Source organism: Mirounga leonina, unplaced genomic scaffold, assembly GCF_011800145.1.
Source record: "Mirounga leonina isolate KUSES-001 unplaced genomic scaffold, KU_Mleo_1.0 Mir_101664, whole genome shotgun sequence".
NCBI lineage: Eukaryota > Metazoa > Chordata > Mammalia > Carnivora > Phocidae > Mirounga > Mirounga leonina.
The window spans coordinates 14,636,391-14,659,760 of NW_023270175.1; the positions used below are offsets into that span (position 1 = coordinate 14,636,391).

Here is a 23,370-nt window from a genome sequence, read left to right on the forward strand (position 1 = left end):
AGTCCCGGGATCGAGTCCCCCATCGGGCTCCCTGCTCAGCAGGGAGTCTGCTTCTCCCTCTGACCCTCTTCCCTCTCATGCTCTCTGTCTCTCATTCTCTCTCTCGCAAATAAATAAAATCTAAAAAAAAAAAAAAAAAAAGATAGTAGTTTTGAGTTCTCTGCAGTATAGTATACTTTCAAGGGTACCTAATACTTAAAACATTAGTTCTAGTATATATTTTCCCTTAGTAGCATATCATTATTAATATTAAATGTGTGCTGAATTACTATTTTGCTTCCTTTTTTAGCATTTAGATAATCCTTTGGGGGCTGTTTTTCAGGATGCTTTAATATATTTGTGGTAGTTTAGAAACAAGGTAGTCTTTTGGTCTCATTGCTCTAGGACTTTAAAAAATTCCCATCATCTTAGAGCTCATATTGAGAGTTGGTCTTGTCTCCCTCTCTTTCATCATTGGATGGCATACGAAGGTGGATGAAATACACTCAAGGGTGTATAAAGGCACTAAAAATGGAATAGGTTACAGAGCAAAAGGTGGGGGCCCCTTGTAACATCTAATACCAGTAATTTGTATATGTTTTAACATTTTGATATCTCTTCTTACTGGATCATCTTTATGATGTACACTAATGATAAGCTCCCTCCCCCAAATTTAATGGAAGCACATGCTATATTTTAGGGATCAGTAACTTTTAATTCCTAGTATCATCACATGATGCAATTCTAGCATGTTAGCCCTTGACTGCAGCTTGCCTGATTGCTGCTAGAAGGTTGTTGTTGCTTTTTTCCAGCTTTAATTTACATGCTGTTCTCTATGAAACTTATTCCATCAAATTTTGAACAAGGGAGAGAAATGTTATGGGTTTCAGTGATCGTTTTCATACCATGTGGTGAGTAAATCTGAAAATGTAGCTGGGACTAACTTGCATTGTTCAACTAAGTGCTTCCATTTTTTTTTTTTTTTTTTTTTTGGAAAAGCTAGGTATTTCTTTGGATCCTTGCCATAAAGTTACACAAGCTTTGGTTCATTTTTACCATATTAAATAGATAACAAAATCTGTTTGCCAAAACAAAGTACTTTCAAGTGTAGATATCAATTGTTAGTGGCTTATTTATAAAATTATATTTCAGGGGCACTGGGTGGCTCAATTGGTTAAGCGTCTGACTTTTGATTTTGGCTCAGGTCATTATCTCAGGGTTGTGAGATCGAGCCCTGTGCTTAAGATTCTCTCTCTCCCTCTCCCATCTGCCACCCCCTCCCTCTAAAAGAAAATTATATTTCAAAAGATACCAATAGTTAAGGTCTAAAGTATGCTTGCTCAGTAGAAAGGTATTTCAAATGTTTGGTGATTTATACAATCTTGTGAATTTATATGATAAAGAAATTGATAAAAGGTTGAAATGTAATTTTTTATTGTAAAAAACTCATGAAATTTACCATCTTAACCTTTTTTTTTTAAAGCGATAGATATCGTGAGGGGGGTGGAGGGAGGGGCAGAGGGAGAGAGAGAATCTTAAGTAGGCTCCATGCCCAGCGTGGAGCCCCACACGGGGCTCAGTCTTAACAACTCTGAGATCGTGACCTGAGCCAAAATCAAGAGTCCGGTGCTTAACTGAGCCATCCAAGTGCCTCCCATCTTAACGGTGGACAGTTCAGCAATTACATTGACACTGTTGTGTAACATCTCCAGAACTTTTCATCTTGAAAATCTGAAACTCTGTATCCATTAAACAACTCCCCCTTTCCCACTCCTTCCATCTCCTGGTAAACACCATTCTACTTTCGGGCGCCTGGGTGGCTCAGATGGTTAAGCGTCTGCCTTCGGCTCAGGTCATGATCCCAGGGTCCTGGGATCGAGTCCCGCATCGGGCTCCCTGCTAGGCGGGGAGCCTGCTTCTCCCTCTGCCTCTGCGTCTCTCTCTCTCTCTGACTCTCATGAATAAATAAATAAAATATTAAAAAAAAAAAAAACACCATTCTACTTTCTGTTTCTATGAATTTGATTACTTTGGTACCTCATCTCAGTGGAGTCATACAGTATTTGTCTTTTTGTGACTGACTGGCTTATTTCATGTAACATAATTCTTGGAGATTCATGCGTGTTGTAGCATGTGACAGGATTTCCTTCCTTGTTAAGGATGAATAATATTCCATTGTATGTATACATCTTACTTTGTTTATCCATTCAGCTATTGATGGACATGTGGGCTGCTTCCACCTCTTGGCTATTGTGAACAGTGCTGCTATGAATGTGGGTGTACAAATAATCTTGAGAATCAGCTTTCATTTGTTTTGGATATGTACCTGGAAGTGGGGATTGTTGGATCATATGGTAGTTCCATTTAAGAATTTTTGGGGAACCCCCATAGTGTTTTGCATAGCAGATGCACAGTTTTGCAATCCTACCAGCAGTGCACAGGTGTTCAGTTTTTTACACATCTTTGCAGACGCTTGCGTGTATTTTGATTTCTAGCCATCTCAGAGGGTATGAGGTGGTATCTCATTGTGGTTTTGATTTGATTTTGATTCAAGTCCTTTAGCCATTTTTTATTTGTGTTACTTGATTTTTTGTTGTTGAGTTGTAGGAATTCTTTATATATTCTGGATATTAACCTCTTACCAGAAACATGATTTGCAAATATTTTCTGTAGTTTGCCTTTTCACTATGTTGATTGTGTCCTTTGATGTGTAAAATTTTTGATGTAGTCTCATTTGTCTATTTTTGCTTTTATTACCTGTTTATGGTGTCATATCCAAGAAATCATTGCCGAGTCCAGTGTTATGAGGCTTATCTTCTATGTTTTCTTGTGGAACTCTTATAGTTTTAGGTCTTAGATTTAGGTTTTTAACCCACTTTTAATTAATTTTTGTATATGGTGTGAGATAATGATTGGTTCATCTTCATATTTTGCATGTGGATATCCAGTTTTCCTAGCACCAGTTTTTGAAGAAACTGTCCTTTCCCAATTGAGTGGTCTTGGCACTCTTGTCAAAAATAATTTGGATGTGTATGCAAGGGTTTATTTCTGCCCTCTCCATTCTCTTCTGTTGGGTCTGTATGTCTGTCTTTATGCCAGTAGCACACTGTTTGGATTATTGTAGTTTTGTGATATGTTTTGAAATCAGGAAGTGTGATTCCTCCAACTTTGTTTCCTTTTTTTTCCCCCAGATTGTTTGGGTTATTTGTAGTACCTTGAGTTTTATGATGAATTTTTCTGTTTCTGCAAAAAAAATGCTCTTGAGATTTTGATAGGGATTGCATTGAATCTGTAGATTGTTTTGGGTAGTATGGACATCTTAATAATAACAGTAATCGGGGCGCCTGGGTGGCTCAGTTGGTTGGGCGACTGCCTTCGGCTCAGGTCATGATCCTGGAGTCCCGGGATCGAGTCCCACATCGGGCTCCCTGCTCAGCAGGGAGTCTGCTTCTCCCGCTCCCCCCTCTTGTGCTCTTTCTCTCTCTCACTCTCTCTCTCAAATAAATAAATAAAATCTTAAAAAAAAATAATAACAGTAATCCATTCAGTTTACATAGGGTATCTTTAGACTTATTTGTGTCTTCTTTAATTTCTTTTTTTTCCCTCTAACATTTTATTTTTAAGTAATCTCTACGTCCAGTGTGGGGCTCAAACTCAACCCCGAGACCAAGAGTTGCATGCTCCATTGACTGAGCCAGTCAGGCACCCCAAGTGTCTTCTTTAATTTCATCCAGCAATGTTTTGTAATTTTCACTATATAAGTCTTCCACCTCCCTTGGTTAGGTTTATTCCTAAGAATTTTTTTGTTTTGGTGCTATTGTAAATAGAATTATTTTCTTAGTTTCCTTTTGGATTGTTCATTGTTAGTGTATAGAAGCAGAATTGATTTTTGTGTGTTGACTGTGTATCCTGCAACTTTGCTGAATTTATTCTAATAGGTTGTGTGTGTGTGTGTGTGTGAATGTGAAATTTTTGGGGTCTTCTCTGTATAAGGTCATATCATCTGCAAACAGATAATTTTACTCCTTCCTTTAAAATTTGGATATCTTTTATTTCTTTTTCTTGCTTAACTGTTTTAGGTAGGACTCCTAATACTATGTTGAATAGAAGTGGTGAGAGCAGGCATTCCTTGCCTTATTTCTGATCTTAAAAGGGAAAGTTTTCAGTCTTTTACCATTCAATATAGTATTAGCTGTGAGCTTTTCATAAGTGGCCTTTATTATATTGAAGTACTTTCTTGCTATTCCTACTTAGTTGAGTGTTTTTATCATGGAAAGGTATTGAATTTTATCAAATGCTTTTTCTGCACCAGTTGAGACGATTATGAAATTTTTTGTCCTTCATTCTCTTAATATGGTTCATTGCTTGATTTTCGTGCATTGCACCAGCCTTGCATTCTGGAAATAAATCCCACTTGGTCATTGTGTATAATGCTTAATAATATGCTGTTGAATTTGGTTTGCTAGTATTTTTTGGAGGATTTCTGTATTGGTGTTCATCAGGGATGTTGGTCTGAGGTTTTTCATAGTGTCTATCTGGCTTAAATTTAACTTTTAAAAAGTCATTTACGGGACACCTGGGTGGCTCGGTCGTTAAGCATCTGCCTTCAGTCAGGTCATGATCCCAGGAGTCCTGGGATTGAGTCCTGCATCGGGTTCCTTGCTAGGTGGGGAGCCTGCTTCTCCCTCTCCCTCTGCCTGCCACTCCCCCTGCTTGTGCTCTCTCCTTCTCTCTCTCTGACAAATAAATAAAATCTTTAAAAAAATAAAAATGAAAAGTCATTTACATGTTTTAATCTTTAGGAAAGCTAAAGGTTAGAATTTAAATAAATATGGAGTACAATACATAAGACTCTTCTGTCATTGTCTTTGTGTGGAATTACCAAATGAAGAACCATCCTCTTAGATCTGAAATAAGAAATGGGAAGTATCCATACTGATTTATAAACTTCATTGGGAAAGCATATTGGATTTCCAAACTTCAATATGAATATAATTCAAGCCTGTGAATTGTATACTGTGCATGTTAGTAGAAAGTTCAGCAGTTTGTATCAAGTGGATGCTAATGCTAGGTATTTTAATAGGGTGTTATCTAACAGAAATGGAAGGCACAAAAAATATTAAATATGTAGCATGTATGTTGTGTGTTGTGGTCATACTAAAATGACAGAAATTTTGTGCTTACTAGTAGTAACTGCAATTTTAAATTTTAATAATTTTTTAAAGATTTTATTTGAGAGAGAGAGTGAGAAAGCACAAGCAGGGCCAGGGGCAGAGGGAGAAGCAGACTCCCCACTGAGCGGGGAACAGGACATGGGGCTCACATGGGGCTCGATCCCAGGAGGCTAGGATCATGACCTGAGCCTAAGGCAGACGCTTAACCGCTGAGCCATCCAGGCGCCCCACAATTCTAAATTTTATATTAAAATTTCCCATTATCCTCCATAAAGTGGTTTAGCTTGTTTACACTTCGCTTTTATTGTTTATTGTTATTAACTTAGTTGTTTTATTGTTGTTATTGTTATTATCTTAATTACAATTGTATCTCCATCTTCCTGTGAATTAGTAATAAACACTCAGTATTTCATTTAGATAACTTTTTGTACACCTTGAATAAATAAATGTGAAATTTTGATGTAATCTGAGAATATGTGAAATAAAAATTTGGATTTCCCTTGAAACCGAGGCTGAAAATCCAGTAGATGTTTTCACCTACTTTGCTATGAAATCTGTCTTGATATCTGCTATTGCTTAAAGTCTGCCAGTGAGCCAGCGGTGCCCAATGTGAAGTGGGCTTGATGGTAATAATGCACTGTGCTTATATTAATGTTGTATACCATTTACAAGTGTTCACACATGAATTTAGCTCATGGTTGTATATTTGATTTTCAGATCTGTATATTCATTTATACCAGCTAATTGGGTCTCACCTCTGAAATGTTGATAGCCGCTACACCCAGTTGTAATTATCACTGTTTATTCATGATGTCTTAACATACAGAAAGTTATGTCAGTGGGGGCATATATATTTTTTAAATTAACTGCAAAAAGCTGAATATGGTATTCTGGTATAAGTGAGATGAAGAGTGATCATTGACAGTATTTTTAAAAATTATTCATGATTTAGCTATTGACCTTGGCAGACTGAGATAAGATTTTAAGGTGATAGTATATGATAAAACAAATATTTTATCTCTTGATATTTAGCTTGATATTTATTTAGTATTTATATGTTTTGATATTTATGAAAATCAACTGCAGCTTGTTAGGGCACACTGGGGAAGCAGCAGACTTGGAATTGGATAGTTGATACATGTCCAGTATATCAGGTATGATATGATGTCCAGTGTCTAGCAGCAGCCAGTGCCAGTATGGTAGACAGATGAGAGGAGGTTGTGGCATTCAGATGAGGGCAACTGGAGAGACAGAGACTGTTTTTAGAGTTTAGGGGCAGGAATCCAGTTCCTGGGATGGGGTTGGTAGATAATTTATAGCAAGAACAAAGTAGAGTATTGATCCTGGGATGACTCAGGCACAGGGTACAACTGAGTATAGGGTGAAAGAGTAGTGGGTCTGCAGGATTAAGGCAGAACCTTTTTCTTTCTTTTTTTTTTTTTTAAAGATTTTATTTATTTATTTGAGACAGAGAGAATGAGAGACAGAGAGCATGAGAAGGAGGAGGGTCAGAGGGAGAAGCACACTCCCTGCCGAGCAGGGAGCCCGATGCGGGACTCGATCCTGGGACTCCAGGATCATGACCTGAGCCGAAGGCAGTCGCTCAACCAACTGAGCCACCCAGGCGCCCCAGAACCTTTTTCTTATCTCCCTCTTCTCCCCACCCCAAACCACAACTGGTAGTACTCATTTGTTGACAAGTTCAGGAGTGGCATGCTAAATTTTCTACAGAAATCAGAACTGATGGTCGAGATCTGGGGCAAGCTGAGTATGTAGGTTGGGCCAGGTTATTCTAATTGTGTTTAAGACTGGAGTCCTATTTGGAAAGTATTGGGGGAATGTGGGTAGACAAGGAAACGAAGATTGCTGAGCACCTACTATCACATACTTAAAAATAGGAGGGGAACAGGTGGATGTTTCCAGTTCTGTCTGGCTTTCCTTTCTGGCAATGTGTAGTGATGCCATATCTGTGCCCCAGCTTGCTCCTTCCCTTCTTCCTGAAAGTAGAAATTGTTTCAGAAGTGTTGTGGCGTTAGTTATGTTCAATTTGTCTATTTAGTTACTTGAGAAAGTCTTTTTACTTTTGGCCTTCTGCCTTCCTTCTGTATATTATTTTTTAAGTTTGTAAGGGCAGATATTTGACCTGTCAGTTAGTTAGAAAATGTAGACAAGGTAATTAATTCTCTTGAGTATGCAGATTTATTCCAGTACCATTTCCAGGTTACCTTTTCCTGTGCTAGAGCAGGTGCTACCATTAGAAATCCTTTTTTTTTTTTTTTTTTTTTTGCAAATCTCTCTTTTATTTTTATTTATTTTTAAGATTTTTATTTTTAAGTAATCCCTATACCCAACATGGGACTCAAACTACCATTAGAAATTCTTAAGGACTCCATCCAGGCTTATGGAAATGAAAATATATTTGCAAATGATACACATATGTAGCTATGATACGAGTATGCTATCAAGAAACATTTTGGTTAAGGGCGCCTGGGTGACTGAGTCAGTTGCGCGTCCGACTCTTGATCTTGTTTGGCTCAGGTGTTGATCTCAGGGTCGTGAGTTCAAGCCTCCAGGGGCTTAAAAAATGTTTTGGTTAAAATTTTTTTTACCTGGTCAGGGTATACATGATCATTGCTTGATTTGTCATTCTTTTCACCTTGTCATCTCCTCAGAAGACTTATAGCAGAAATTGGGGAGATAAACATAGGGAGGAAAAATACCTTTTTGAGCAAGGAGAAATCTTTTTTTAAGTTCTTAGTAATCATTAAAGGGGCAGTAGATTTTCTTCTTTTGAATGTATGTTTTTTTAAAGATTTTATTTATTTATTTGACAGAGAGAGAGATAGCGAGAGCAGGAACACAAGCAGGGGGAGTGGGAGAAGGAGAAGCAGGCCTCCCGCGGGGCAGGGAGCCCGATGCGGGGCTCCGTCCCAGGACCCTGGGATCATGACCTGAGCCAAAGGCAGACGCTCAACAACTGAGCCACCCAGGCGCCCCTTGAATGTATGTTTTTACATATAACAATTTTTTGGTATTTTTGGTGAGCTTTTCATTTCTTAACTATGTACTCAAAGTTGCCACCTATCATTTGATGTAAGGAATGATAATAACTTGCTATTTTGATTAAATGTACTACTGTAGGAACTATGTTTACCTTTTAACATTTCATGATCTCAACCTAAATGACAGACTTCTTCCTGTTGTCTTCTAAGTAGATAGGCCAGTAAAAGGAGCATGCCTATGGGTCTTGTCAGGAGTTCATAGTTTTTGTTCCCTGCTAATCTTGAGTAGATGAACATGATAAAGATCGTTTTTCGGGGGCTCCTGGGTGGCTCGGTTGGTAGAGCATGTGACTCTTGATCTCGGGGTCATGAGTTTGAGCCCCATGTTGGGTGTAGAGATTACTTTTTTAAAAAAGATAATTTTATGATAGCACTCAGTTTTTTGTAGATACTTTATGAGATTATGGACCTGAAATATGAATAAATCAGGTTTTACCAGCAGAGAGATTTTATAATTCCTCAGGTAGTTGAGGTTTTAAAAGAGGACATTAAAAAAATACATTTCCACCCTTATAATTTACTTTTTCCATACGAACAATAAAATTGTAAATTAAAAATGTAAAAATCACCTACATTGTCACCACCCTGATATGCTACCTGTTCTCCTTTGCTGCTGCTTTTCTGTTATAATACTGCATCCTAATATAGGGCTTTGATGCATCAAACTTGACGCATGTTGCTACAGTCATCATAAATAGTTTCATTGTAGGAGTTTTCTATTGATTGCATTTTTGTACCATAAATTAACATATGGCTGGACATTTAGGGAGTTCTACTTTCAAGTGTTTGTATTATAGTGATGGTGGCATTTCAGGTCATATATATTTCTTGGATGTGATTCTCATAGATAGAAGGATGTGATGTAATCCTTTGGGAGGAGTGTAAAGGAGTGTTAAGATAATAGATTAGCATGCTTGTATGTGCTAAATTTGCTGGCTGTTAGCCGCTGAATATTTCTGCATTTTTAGGGAAATAACACACCTAACTACTTTAAGTGCTTCCCTCACTCCTTAATAATATATGGGTTCTGAGGGACCTTGTTAGTGATGGCTCTCTGGTTTGCAGCTTTTTATTTTTTATCTTGAGACCACTTGGGATTGAGTTAAAAGAACTTTGAAACAGTTAATTCTTTTATTACCAAAAAATCAAAATTACTTTAAGATTTTTAAACACTATCATAGAAAAACAGGTTTTTTGTGTATTTTTACTTTTTCGGGGGATGATTTTAATGAATTAGCAAGTCATTTGAAGTTAAAGATGCAATCATAACTATATAATTTTTTATATGTTTGTGTTTATATGTTATAGTAATTGGTGTCCAACATGTTTTCAGAAGTGAGAGAAGAAAGCTTTTTTGTTACTGAATTAAACATGTAAGGTAAACTGAGTAACAGGCCATAAACATATTTATTATAGATAATTTGAAAAAGTTATGGTGAACAAGTTTTAGCTTTTAGATCTGTTTATATCAAAAGCAGTGCTGCTGAGAGCGTTTACTTGAATTTAATGTATAGAATTAAAAATATATAATCACCCATTTTTAATTCAATAATTATATATGAATGTATTTAACAAACCTTTAATGGCAGTATACTGTACACTTGAGCCTAAGGAAGTGGTTTTAAAGTATATTCAGCCTATCTACAAATGTGTTCGCTTAGTTTTCAGTGAGGAGAAATAAAAGCTAATTGTTTTTGGATATATTTTTTCTCAAAAGGAACATAGTGATTGAGAGTTAAAGCAAATTTCATTTCTATGATTTATCTTTCAAAGCTTTTGGAATGTTAACTCTTCTATAGTAGTTGCAGAGAATTGGTACATGTGATTAAAAAAAAAAAATCTGTTTTTCCTTGACACTAGGTGAGAGCTCCACCTTGTGATCTTTGAGCATATTTTTTAAAAAATTAGTAACCTATAGTAGGCCAGAAATGGTGTGGTGAGTTTGATCATTAAACTCATACTTTTATTTGAACATTACATATTATTACAGTTTTTGGTTTTCCAACTTAGGACAAATGGTATTAAGTATATTTAAAGACCTTGTTTATAAGTTTTTTAATGTAAATCTTTGCGGTAACCAAATTGTATTTATATATAGCTGTAGACATTTAAAAGGAAAAAAATTCATAGCCTTTCCTGCATATAAAGTTTACATTCTTAAAAAAACCCCAATGCTAATTTACCCATTGCTTCTCCTCCTCTAAAGTACAAAGCAACTTATCTTCTGAACTGTGAAGAAATGTTTTGGTGGCAAATTGGTTATTTAGACAATGATTAAAATAGTAAAAACTCAGATACAAGCAGTTTAGTATTTATATTTGATAATATTAGGTAGCAATAGAGGTAAGTGCCTTCTTGTAGAAACACATTTTCATGTTTATTGGTACAAGTAGTTCCATAAGGGCAAGGATCTCTCCTGTTCACCACTGTGTTTGGTACATGGTAGATATTTCTAATTGGTTGAATGGATTTTTAATACTTAGAAACTCCTTAAAACAAATATTTTAACTGGGATAGGGAGTTGGCCAGTGTAATAATTTTTTCTACATCTATTAGACCTTGTCGTGATACTTCTTTTTAAAATACAGACACCTCGTCTGGGAGACTCACATCTTAATAAATTCCATTTTTCTTTTGTGTTTGCTTTGGTTTCTAATTACCAAATAAATGTTAATATGCCCTATATACTGAACAAAATAATTTGACCTGGCAGAACTTGTACACTAGAAATGTGCTATTTAGAGGAAGGTGAAAAGTGTATCACGTAATACTTATTTTATTTGGTGTTCTCTGCTTTTCAGAGCTGATGCATTCTTTATGTCCCTTAGGAGAATATAGTTATGAACTACTTTTAAAAAATTGTATATTTAAGGATTGCAGCAAGTTTGGTTTTATAAAATGCTTGAGGGGTGGGTAGAGGGCATTGCAGGTAGGCAGACAAAACAAGCACTTTATTTCCAACTTGCCATCTAGATAGCCTGACATGTTGGTTAGAACTTATTAGCTCTATACTTCTCCAGCTCCCTTATAAAAAACAAAACTGTTTTTAAGAAATAGTTTTTTTTTTAGTAAGTTGGGATTTTTAGGAGTCTAGGGTGTATCCTACATGTGATGGCAAGCTTCAGAACTCTTGTGTGCTACTTAGATAATTCCTTCAGTTATAATACGAATATTAACAGATTAACAATTAGTGGTTTTAGAAGAGAACAGTCCTGGGACCATGATTTGATGCAATGAGAAGACCATTCTAACAGTCATATCTAAATAAAGATTTTATAATATCAGTACTCTTCAGAAAAAAAACCTCAAAGTGGTGGTATAGACCACGCTTGATTATTCAGGTCTTGATTTGTGGATTATTCGTTCTTGTTTGTCCTATTACCTCATTATTTTGTTGTTCATGGTAGCTTAATTAGAGTGAGCTAAGAAATTCAGTGTTTTGAATTTCTATTAATTGAATATTACTAGCCATTTATGATGTTTTTTAGAGATTTAATATTAATGGAAAAAATGGGGCGCCTGGCTTGCTCAGTTGGTAGAGCATGTGACTCTTGATCTGGGGGTTGAGTTTGAGCGCCAGGTTGGGTGTAGAGATTACTTTTAAAAATCTTAAAAATTAATGGAAAAATTGAATTATCAGTTTCTTGTATAATATCTTTATTGAGAGGTTAGAAGTTAGTATGTGATATTTTAACATTTATTATTAATTGCATATATTTAGTCTTACCTGCTTTTTCTTTAGATAGCCATCAAGTACTAGAGTCACAAGGAAATAAAAGGAAAACATAAGAAAATTATAAAAGAAAGTTATACACAAGATTAAGAGCTTCAGACTCCACCTATTTTCTCTTTTTTGTTATAGATTGTCATTTGCTTTTAGATCTTTCTCTCAGGAACTGCATCTTGGACCTTCAAAACCAGAAATAATATCCTTCCTATGGCCAAACTAAACTTCTTTTGGTCATGAATGGTATTCATCTGTTGTCCATATGACATTATTGGTATTTAAATTGATTGTAAGTTCCTTGAAGGAATAGATGAGAGCTAACCTTTTTTTCCCCTTCCCTGTTCAAACCGTGTGGTATTATCATGGTTATTTATTAATGAGTAAGATTTTGGGCTGTATGTTTCTTCTAGTGTAGAAGAACCTGCTTTTTTTTTTTTTTTAAGTAGGTTTTATGCCCAACGTGGCGCTTGAACTCATGACCAGCCAGGTACCCCTAGCTAGCTCCTTTTAACTGTACTGTACATCATCAGCAAAAAGCTGTAGAATTTTCAGGCATCTTGTATTATGGTTTAAACTTGTCATGAGGATTTTAGGACCAGTAAAAGAGTCACATCCTGTTCCTAGTTAGGGCATATGTCTTTTTTTTTTTTTTTTTTTTTTAGGGCGTATGTCTTTTTAAGCCAGGCTAGAGAATCATAACGAAGTTTTACTTTATTTTATTTTTATTAATTAAAATCAGAAGATTTATTACTTGACTCATCGTTGAAATCCTTAAGATGAGCTGGATGCTGCAGCAGCTGCCCTCTTGAGTTTAGGTGTTGTTTCTTCATGGAATCCATGCCTGAATCTACGGTTTACAATTAGGTGCCTCATTGGACCAGTCCCAGTGGTATTTCGTCTTTTAGCCTCGGCACTTCACTTGTACTTTCTCTTCGGCTTGGCAGGATAGCCACATTTGCCACAGGTCGACTTCTGAAGGTGGTAGGCCTTAGAGCCGCAGTGGTGGCACAGTGTGTGTCTTAACGGCAGTACTTTCCAGTGATTATTTCCCTTCAGCATCTTGTTTCTGTGGCTAAGACCAAAGAGCGAGAATCATAACAAATTTTAAAAATAATTATAATACAAGGGCTTTTCTTTGTATCTGTTGTTACTGTTGTGGGACTGCAGCAGTTTATAACAAATCCATTATCTAAAAAAGGCAGTCAGGGTGCCTGGGTGGCTCATGCGGTTAAGCGTCCTACTGTGTCTGACTCTTGATTTCTGCTCAGGTCATGATCTGAGGGTCCTGGGATCGAGCCCCTTATTGGGCTCCCCGCTTAACGGGGAGTCTGTTTCCTCACCTTCCCTCTGCCCCTCCCCCTACTTGCTTACTCTCTCTCAAATAAATAAAGAAATCTTAAAAAAGAAAAACAGTTAAATGCAAGGGGAAAAAAAATCCTTATTTACTAAAGGACAGTAGCAGGCCCTGGGAAATTTAGTTTTTGAGTATAGATATCCTTCCCAATATTTTTCATTTGTTGGTAATAAATACGGCATCCCTTCCCTTAAAGGAATTGTTTGTCTTAGAAGAAAGAAGCAAACCATTGTTTTACCCACGTAAATCTATGAATATATTTCTGACATTGAGGTGTTCCAGAAGATGATAAAGAAATGATAGCAGCTCCAGAAATACCAACTGATTTTAATCTACTACAGTAAGTATATTATGAAAATTTTTAAATCCTTTTCCACAAAATGGGAAATATATCAACTTCAGTTAAAATTATTTCTGCAGAAGATCTAATATATAAGATATAAGTATGTATATTTTGAAACAGTTTATATCAGTGCTCATTGGTTTCTGTAACAGTGATTCCATGGTGTTTTTGTACTATGTTTTAAATTTATTTTTTAATTTAGATACAGTATAATTTATTATTTTGCTGTGCAGTTCTTTGAATCCATATTTAGTTTTACAATACTAACTGTTCTGAGGGAGTGCCGTGAAATTTTTAAAAAGTTAAGTGTCCTCATTGGTAAGGAATATATACCACATAGTAGTATTTAGGGTGTAATACCAGATTTCTTTTATAAAATCCACTGATAATAGGCTTAAACAAATCTGGGAGGGTTGGACATGCTATCCATATATATATATTTTTTTTAAAAAACAAATTACATGCTTATTGGTCTATAAAGTGACTTCGACATAGGTATTTTCTTTACTCTTGTCTTAAAAGCTACCTCTACTTCTTTTTCAACTTTTATTCTAATTACTCTCTAGTATTTGATGTGGGAAGGAATTTGAGCTACTGTATGTAATAGTGGTTTTCATACTAAGCTGCAGTTTCATGAGGTGCCTCAGTGAAAAAGGAACCTTTAAACTGCCTTTGGGTCCCTTTAACTATACACATATACACCATTACTGTATTGCTGTTGGAATTTTTATAACACTTGATTTGAAAATAATTTGGTTGCTAAAAATTTTGAAAACTTCAGATAGATACCTTTGTACATAATGGTAGCCAGTGTCTACTTTTGATGCTTTATATAGATTTTCATTTTTAAAATAATTTTATTATTTTCCGTGGAGACTAAGGTGGTCTACTGGTATATTGCCAATATTTTGAAGTATGCTTTTTAATGTGATTTTAATCCCAGTGTATATGGACTCTGTTTGAAGATTCTTGAGGGAAATTTCTTGTTTTTGTTAGAGGGAGGATACAGGATAGTCTGTGGAAAAAATAATTTTTGGTTGGAGTATTATAAAATTATGAAATTTCTTAAATACATTAATTAAGATTGGAGACAATTAAGAATGTTTGTATTATAAACTAGACTACTGACTATTAGAATATCTCAAGTAATTAAGGCCTGAAATAGGATAATGGATAAGAGGGAATTGATGTGGTGGAGGTAGAATAGACAGTATTTGGTTGGGTATGTGAGATGGACGGCAGGGTAAAGAGAAAGGAGGGGAAGAGTCAGTCATATGATAGGTGACTCATGAAATTTCAAGCCACTAAAAGGTTAACCTAGTATGCTCCATAAACATACTAGCATAGGTTATTTTACCTGGGATAGGTGGTGGTGTTCTTTTGATGTAAAAAGCAGAGGAAAACATTGGAGAAAGACAGACTTTCAAGAATATTTCTTCTCTGGTTGGGGTTATTTTAGACTCCTATCCTGATTACTCACTTTAGCTTTCTTCATAAGGTTTTCCAGTTAGTAATCAAACCGCTAGTGGCTCATTCTTTTAGTTGGGATAGCCTGGAGATGCGGATTAAGAGTGTAATTGAGCCTGTGATTACTCTGTGGCCATTGGAATATTGTGAAGACTAGTGATTGTTTGCAGGCTTTAATAGCAGTTACGGATCTAAGAGAGCTGCTGTCCCACAAATGTCTTGGGAAGAAAGAAGTATTACTTATATACAGCAAGATACTTAAAAACATTTTCTTTCTTTTTTTTTTTTTTGCAAGGCTGTATAGAATATTGATGACCACAATCTTCTTAAGATGTAACAGGCATAAGTTTCAGGGTTAATATTACAGTAGTCATTCAGGTTTTGGTGCATTAACTCTTGGGAAATGGTACTTCTTATAGGCCCTTTCCTCACAACATTATAGGACATAGTTAGGATTGCCACTATCTTCAATACATTGTTTGAATTACATTGTAGGTAAGTGCTATAAATAGTAATTTTTTTCCTTGCTAGCACCTTAACTATTACTATAGGTATATAAAGTATTTCTACCTCATAGCCTCTGGACAGCTGGTTATTTTAGCAATAAAAATGGAAATAGAAGAAATCTACTTAGAGAAGACTAGCTTTAGAAAGAATAGCTTTGCATTTTGATTCCATTTGTTTTAAGCAAAACTGGCACTAGGATTACATATTTGAAGTGGTAAAACTTTTGTCTTTTATGGGTGTGGCTCAATTCTAAAATCCATTATGACCCAAATTTCAAGTATGCCTTGCCTTCAGCATTTAAATGAGGCTATGTTACCACTATTTAGGTAGATTGACCATGTTTGCATATATAGGAAGCATTACACATGTGTATTTAAATTAGTCTTCTTCCTTACGTGTGAGAAAATCCAGATTATATAAAACACCCCCCCTACTGCAAAATAAGGGACAACTTCTTAGAATTATAGATTTACATATTAGAAGAGATTGAAGAGACTTAGAGATTTCATTCTTTCTTGCATATACATTGTTATAGATGAAAAGATTGAGAGGTTGTCACTTGTCTAAGATCACAGTTTCTTAGTACTAGAAACAGTTCTCCTGACTGTAGTGTACCACCTCTTTACTTCATAAAGGATTTTGATCAATTAGCATTTCCCTCTTGTATTTCAAATGGTTTAGTTTGTAAAAATGTTTTATACATATCCTTGCAGAAGTACATGTTTTGTGTAGTTAGAATTACAAATATTTTTTTTGAGTGAGAGAGCAGTGGTCAGAGGATTCTTAATATTACTGAAATTCCCTAGTAAAGGTCATCCAGTTCCTAGTGTTAAAATGCAGTCTTCTCTGAATTCCATGGTCTTGAATCAGAAAATGAAACCAGCCATTACAATAGAACAGCACAGTTCCTAGGGTTAAAATTTTGAGAGCCACAGGTATTATAATTTTTTATGTCTTGGTTAAAAATTAAGAAAATAAAAAATGTTTAGTTTTTTTTTGTTTGTTTTAGATCATTGTTTTGTAGTTTGTTATGTAATTTTATGTTTGGTAATATGCTATGGTATGATGTTTTGGGGAAGCATTTTAATTATATCTAATGCTAATAAGGAGTTTTGTAAAGAGTTAACCAAGCCTTTCTTTTAGAAAATATGGCAAAAATTAGAAACTCCACCTATATTTCTAAGGAAAGTTTTAAATAATTGCTTATCTTTTGTCACAGGGAGTCAGAAACACATTTTTCTTCTGACACAGATTTTGAAGACATTGAAGGAAAAAACCAAAAACAAGGCAAAGGAAAAGTATGTACAGAATATATAACTTTATTTTGGTTCTTAAGGTCATTTGTATACATATATGCATATGTACATATAAAATATAGCTGTTTTAGTTATGTTTCAGATGTTGTCTTTTAAAAGTGCTCCCCCCCCAACCCCGATTGGTATGGTAAACCTTCTGAATGCATATGGTTTCTTTGGCTTCTAGGTCAAATATCTTTTGATTAGCTATTTTCCACTACTGTAAAGTTGAAATTAATAATACAGCACTCTTTTTAAAAAAAATTTTATTAAGTTAATTTTAATTCCAGTATAGTTAACATACAGTGTAATATTAGTTTTAGGTGTACAATATATTGATTCAACAATTCTATACATACTCAGTGTTTGTTATGATAAGTATACTCTTTAATCCCCATCACCTATTTCACCCATCGCCCCCACCCACCTCCCTCTGGTAACCATCAGTTTGTTCTCTAAGAGTCTGTTTCTTGGTTTGTCTCGCTCTCTCTTTTTTCTTTGTTTCTTAAATTCCACATATGAGTGAAATCATATTTGTCTTTCTCTGACTTACTCTCTAGCTCCATCTATGTTTTTGCACATGGCAAGTCATTCTTTTTTTTTATGGCTAAATAATTTTCCATTGTATATATAGACACCACGTCTTCTTTATCCATTCATCTGTTGATGGACATTTGCACTGCTTCCATAATTTGGCTATTGTAAATAATGCTGCAGTAAACATAGGGGTGCATATATCCTTTCAAATTAGCGGTTTTGTATTCTTTGGGTAAATACCCAGTACTGTGATTACTGGATCATAGGGTAGTTTATTTTTAATGTTTTGAGGAACCTCTGTACTGTTTTCCACAGTGGCTGCACCAGTTTACATTCCCACTAACAGTGCATGAGGGTTCCTTTTCTCCATATCCTCACCAACACTTGTTTCTAATAGTTTATTTTGTAAAGCACAGTATGCTAAGCACAATGTGATATTCTTTTGGCTTTATTTACGCATGAGTAGTCAAACATAAAGCAAAGCAAACAAAAATAAAATTTCTTATTCTAAAGCATCCAAAAAATGTAACCTATGACCAGTTTAAGTCAAATAGGTTACAGTTGACAAGAGTTTTACTCTTTATAAGTAATGTCAAGGATAAAAACTAACAAAGTGAGGGGCGCCTGGCCAGCTCAGTTGGAAGAGCACTCGACTCCTGATCTCCAGGTCATGAGTTCAAGCCCCACTAGGAATTACTTAAATAAATAAAACTTAAAAAAAAAAAAAAACTAACAAAGTGAGGTTCTGAGTCAGTAGAATGCATATTTAGAATATGAATGCATGGCCTGAGGACTCTGGATTACTTGGTGAATTGTTAAATTATTTTGATGTTTTGGAAAGTACATTTGACTCTGTGCATGTGTGTAAATACAGTGTGCAAAAGATGACTTGTTTTTGTTCACCATTTTCCTTCCCAAATGAATTTTGGATTTATATTTTCTTACAACACATTTACTTTTATTTTTTTATCTATTCATTTATTTATGTAAAATTTTTTTTTAAAAGATTTTATTTAGAGAGAGAGCATGAGCAGGGCTAAGGGCAGAGAGAGAGGGAGAGAAAGAATCTCAAGCAGACTCCACTCTGAGCATGGAGCCCCATGCGGGGCTTGATCTCATGGCTCTGAGGTCATGACCTAAGCTGAAATCAAGAGTCAGGTGCTTAACCGACTGAGCCACCCAGGCACCCTGACACATTTACTTTTAAAAAGTCTATAATAGTGACGCCTGGGTAGCTCAGTCAGTTAAGCATCTGCCTTTGGCTCAGGTCATGATCCCAGGGTCCTGGGATTGAGCTCCTTGCTCAGCGGGGAGCCTGCTTCTCCCTCTCCCATTCCCCCTTTTTGTGCTCTCTCTCTCTGACAAATAAAGTCTTAAAAAAAAGAAAAAGCAGTTTATAATACAGAAATGTACAGTGAACAAAGTAGATTTCCCTGTAAACCTATCACACAGCAGAGGTAAGATATTCTTTAAACATTTTGATGAGCATTCTTTTGTACATATACCTGTCTATAAACATGCACATAGAATCTTACTTAAATGGATTCATACTATGCAAACTGTTTAATTTGCTTTTAAAACTTAATAGTATGTTGTAAGCAGCTTTCCTATCAGTGAATTTTTCCTATCATTTCTAATGGTGTCAGAGCATCCCATTTTGTGTATGGAATATAATTTATTTAACTAATCCTTGGCATATATTTTTAGAGTTCACATAATCCATGTTTCATAATTTCATATCTTTTTTTAGTCTCTTAAAACGTAGAAATTTTGAGACAGAAAAAGTGAATGAATAAAATGTTAACTCATGACTGTCCAAAGACAGCCAAATTCTAGTGGGTAGTATATGGTTATTCATTTGAAAACCAATTTTTCTTGTTCTGCAACCATCTTGCAAAACTGAAAATATACTTTTGACTTTGATTTAATCTACAGGTTGGGACAAGACTCACAGTGGCATCTGAATAGAGGACTCCCCAAAGTTTTTGTGCCACACTTTAACTTTGTATAGTCACTGCTATGAATGAGGTATTAGGGCTCAGATTAATGATTTATTATAATAATAATGGTAACTACGCTTTGACACTATACTATGTATATTCCAAGCATTGTGCTAAAAATATGTTCTCTAATTTAATATTTGAACCACTCTGTGAATTAGAAAACTTACTGATTTTATAGATAGGAAACTGGTCCAGAGAAATGCAGTGGTTAAAGGATTTGAGCCCACATCTGTTAAAAGGTGGTGAGAGCAGAAGCAGGGTTAGGGGCAGAGGAAGCGGAAGAAGCAGACTCCCCGCTGAGCAGGGAGCCTGATGTGGGGCTCCGTCCCAGGACTCTGGAATCATGACATAAGCTGAAGGCAGAGGCTTAACCAACTGAGCCACCCAGGCGCCCTCCACCCATAGTCTTTAGAGATGTTCTTAATCTACAAGATTGTGCCCAGGTTAGCATGTTTACTTCTTGTACTTCCTGTATTGTTCCTTCCACGTTGTTTTTTTTCTAGCATAGCATATGCATTGAGCCATTTTAATTGTACTAATTAGTTTTGCATACCAACAGGGAATATTGAAGCATATGATAGATAAATTGCAAATATATAATTCCATTTAATTAACATTAACATTTTATACTGTCCTAGTGTACTCTCTGTAGTTGATCTTTTCTTTCACCCTTATCTCTGAAATTCCTTTTACTGGGGACAATAACCTTTTATTCTGCAATTAAGAATTAATGACAAATTCACAAAGACTGAATCTCATTAACAAAATAATGTAAATTAACAGGTAATATATTTCAGTTGTTAGGAAGGAGTTTGAAGTAGTTGTTAAGAGTAGGGTCGTTTTGGACTCTTGAGGAAGGAGGAAGGACCGTCTGTCGAACAAAGTATAGAAACACACAGGCTGTCAGTAGAAATATGTTTGTAGACCTGGCGGTAGACCAGGGGTCTGCAAACTATGGCCTGTTTTTATACTGCCCATGAGCTAAGAATGGTTTTTATATTTTTAAAGCGTTGTAAAAATAAGCAAAGAATATATGACAGAAATGGAATGTGGTGGCCCGCAAAGCCTAAAATATTTACTGTCTGGTATTTTACAGAAAGTTTGCCGATCCTTGCTCTAGATCATAGAAATGTGTAGGTTGAAAAGAGACCTAGAAATCATCTATTCTAATCTGTAAAGATTTAATACAACTCTGACATTTTAGAAATGAGGACTCTTGAGTTAGGGAATGACTTGCTTTTCTATAACAAGTTAAAAGGCTGTGGGAAGTATTTTATAACTGAAGCATGTAGGCAACCTTTTCACTGATTTATGAAGTCCCCACTCCCCAGTATTGACAACTTCCTTATAAAGGGGCTTCATTTCCATAGTGTTCATTAACTGAATTTTCATAATAAATGTTATCACTAGTTGTACAGAGGAACATGATTTTTTACATTTGAATTCTCCTTCATTTATCCAGAATAAGAATGAGGTTGATATACCTATTCATACTTTTTAGAATTCCTTTGTCAGTGCACTGCAATAATTTATAAGACTAACAGATAAAATTTAAAAATGTGAACTAAGTACGAGTTACTTATTTGATAAAGTGTTTTGTTATTCTTGCTGCCCACTGCAGTCTGCACCTTAAAGCAGCAACCCTATGAAGTAGGCACAGTTTTATACTCACTTTACAAATTAGAAACTCTGAAGCACAGTATGGTTAAGTAACTTGCTCAACATCACTCAGCTAATAAAAATTTGGACCCATGCAGTCTGTCAGTCTGCAGAGGCTGTGCTCCTTACTACAGTGTCACGTGAGGTGTCTGATACTATAAGTGAAAAAATTGATGCCACAAAGAAGCTGTCTCAACCATATCATTTTATCATGACATGTGTATGGTATGCCTCTTTAGGTCAGGTTTAGGCATGTTATAATTATGTACCCTTTTAACTGCTTCTGCTGTAGTTTTATTTTGAATTTTCAAGGATAATGATAATAACTTAATTAACTTGTATTTTTATGCAGACTTGTAAAAAAGGCAAAAAGGGCCCAGGAGAAAAGGGCAAAGGTGGAAATGGTGGAGGAAAACCTCCTTCTGGTCCAAACCGAATGAATGGTCATCACCAACAGAATGGAGTGGAAAACATGATGTTGTTTGAAGTTGTTAAAATGGGGAAGAGTGCTATGCAGGTAATGTTTATTGTGTTCTTCCCAGTTTATTTGTACATTTTAAACTTCAGTGAGTTATATAAAATCCCTGAGTTTTCTAATTGCATTTAAAAAAAAAATCTAACACTGCTTATTAGAAAAAAAGCAACAAAGTTCAGAAAACTAGGGATCTGTCTATTCAGACCTAAGACCTTTAAACTGTGTTTTGAGCCATTTTCTACTGCATTATTTTCTTTTAATGGCATATAATAAAAAGTTATTTGCTCAAAAAATATGCTGATGTAAACTATGAGGTTTCAATTTCCCCTGAATTTATATGGCTGCCATTAAAATATGAAGTCCTTTGCCCATATAGAATTCTTGGTTGAGTGACCTAATATAATCACTATCCACTTTAGTGAATTGAATTATGTTGATCACTGTTGTCTATTACAAAGTTTATTACTTGTGCTGTTTCTTAGCAGAAGAGTGAAAAGTGAGAGTCATATCCATGTCACATCATCCTAATTTTATTTCTTCTGCAAAATTTTATGACAATAGAAGCATTTAGGCTTTACAGTGGAGACTAAACCCATACGGTTTTAAAAAAAATTGAATAAACACTATACTCAAAAGAATATGCATGCTTAATAAAGTTATTTTTTAATTTATAAAAGCTGTGGGGAATAGTTTCCAGAGAATTAATTTTAATCAAAAAGGGTACACATGGGTGGTTTATGGAGAACTAGCCTTATTTAAGTTTTCTGTTATTTAAGAGTAACAAATGCAAATCTTATTTGTAAATATGGACTTATCTGAATATGTATGACTTTGTAAATAAATTTTAAGTATCAGTTGGGACTGATAAAACCGCATTTTTACATGTAAAATAAAAATTGTTGGTTGTTTTGAGCTATTACCAGTTGTACAGAGGAACATGACTTTTAAAATTTGAATTTGCCTTCATTTATTCATACATGGTTTGCTTTTTATATAGTTGTGATGAGGGTGTGGATTTTATTTCTTTAATGTTTTAAATTATTTCATATATACATTTGATATATTTTTAAAAATAATGTCTTATTATATTATGGTGCTATGGTTTCTTTAGTCATTCCCTAATTTAACAAGTTATCCCCTTCTCTCTGGTTCTCTGGTTCCCATTTTGGGTTAGCTTTATCAAAGGAATAAATTCTTTCAGTTATGTTATATATACCATTTCATTATTTTTATGTTATACTTTTTCTCTATAATATTTACTCTAAGCTGTTAAATGCATTAATCTTTTTTTGATATCTTTCATTTTTGTTAACATCAGAAATCTCAACTTATATCTACAGCTAATTAGGCTGTTCTGTTTTTGTCTAGTCTATAGGGTTTTTGTTTAACTTTTTGGCTCATCAAAAATTTTTAATAGAAACTGTTAGGGTTTAGCTTTGTATTTATTTTTTTTGTTAATGGTATCTCAGTGTTTAAAGAATGAACATTTTCCTTATTTTTATGTTGATTATGGTTTGTCATATATTAAGATTGTACCTCTATGTTATTTGTTTTTCTATTTCTAAATGTGCTTTCACCCTTAAAAGTGGAATGTCCACAGTATCTCTCCATTGATTTCCCTGAATGGACTCTCTACCTCCAGTTTGTTTTGTATACTCCCACTTGCGTTATCTTGGTAATAAGAAATTTGATCAAGGAAGTCTCCTGTTTACAAGCTTCCAACAGTTCTTCCTTATCTAAAAGTTCCAGCCCAGATTTTTTTTATGGTGTACTTCCTATTCCCCGCCA

General features: G+C 35.0%; 1 protein-coding gene across 5 annotated transcripts in view; it reads left to right on the forward strand.

Moving 5' to 3' along the window:
* STAG2 (stromal antigen 2) overlaps positions 1-23,370 on the forward strand; it is a 133,100-nt gene that overhangs the window by 37,831 nt on the left and 71,899 nt on the right. For 3 of the 5 annotated variants that reach the window (XM_035008336.1, XM_035008333.1, XM_035008341.1), the window contains exons 2-4: positions 13,493-13,636; positions 16,833-16,911; positions 21,460-21,624. In XM_035008336.1, the coding sequence (XP_034864227.1) occupies positions 13,593-13,636; positions 16,833-16,911; positions 21,460-21,624 (288 nt within the window). In that variant the 5' untranslated portion in view covers positions 13,493-13,592. Of the gene's footprint in view, positions 1-13,491; positions 13,637-16,832; positions 16,912-21,459; positions 21,625-23,370 lie in introns of those variants that run through there. The other 2 variants (XM_035008327.1, XM_035008346.1) reach the window with 2 other exon arrangements.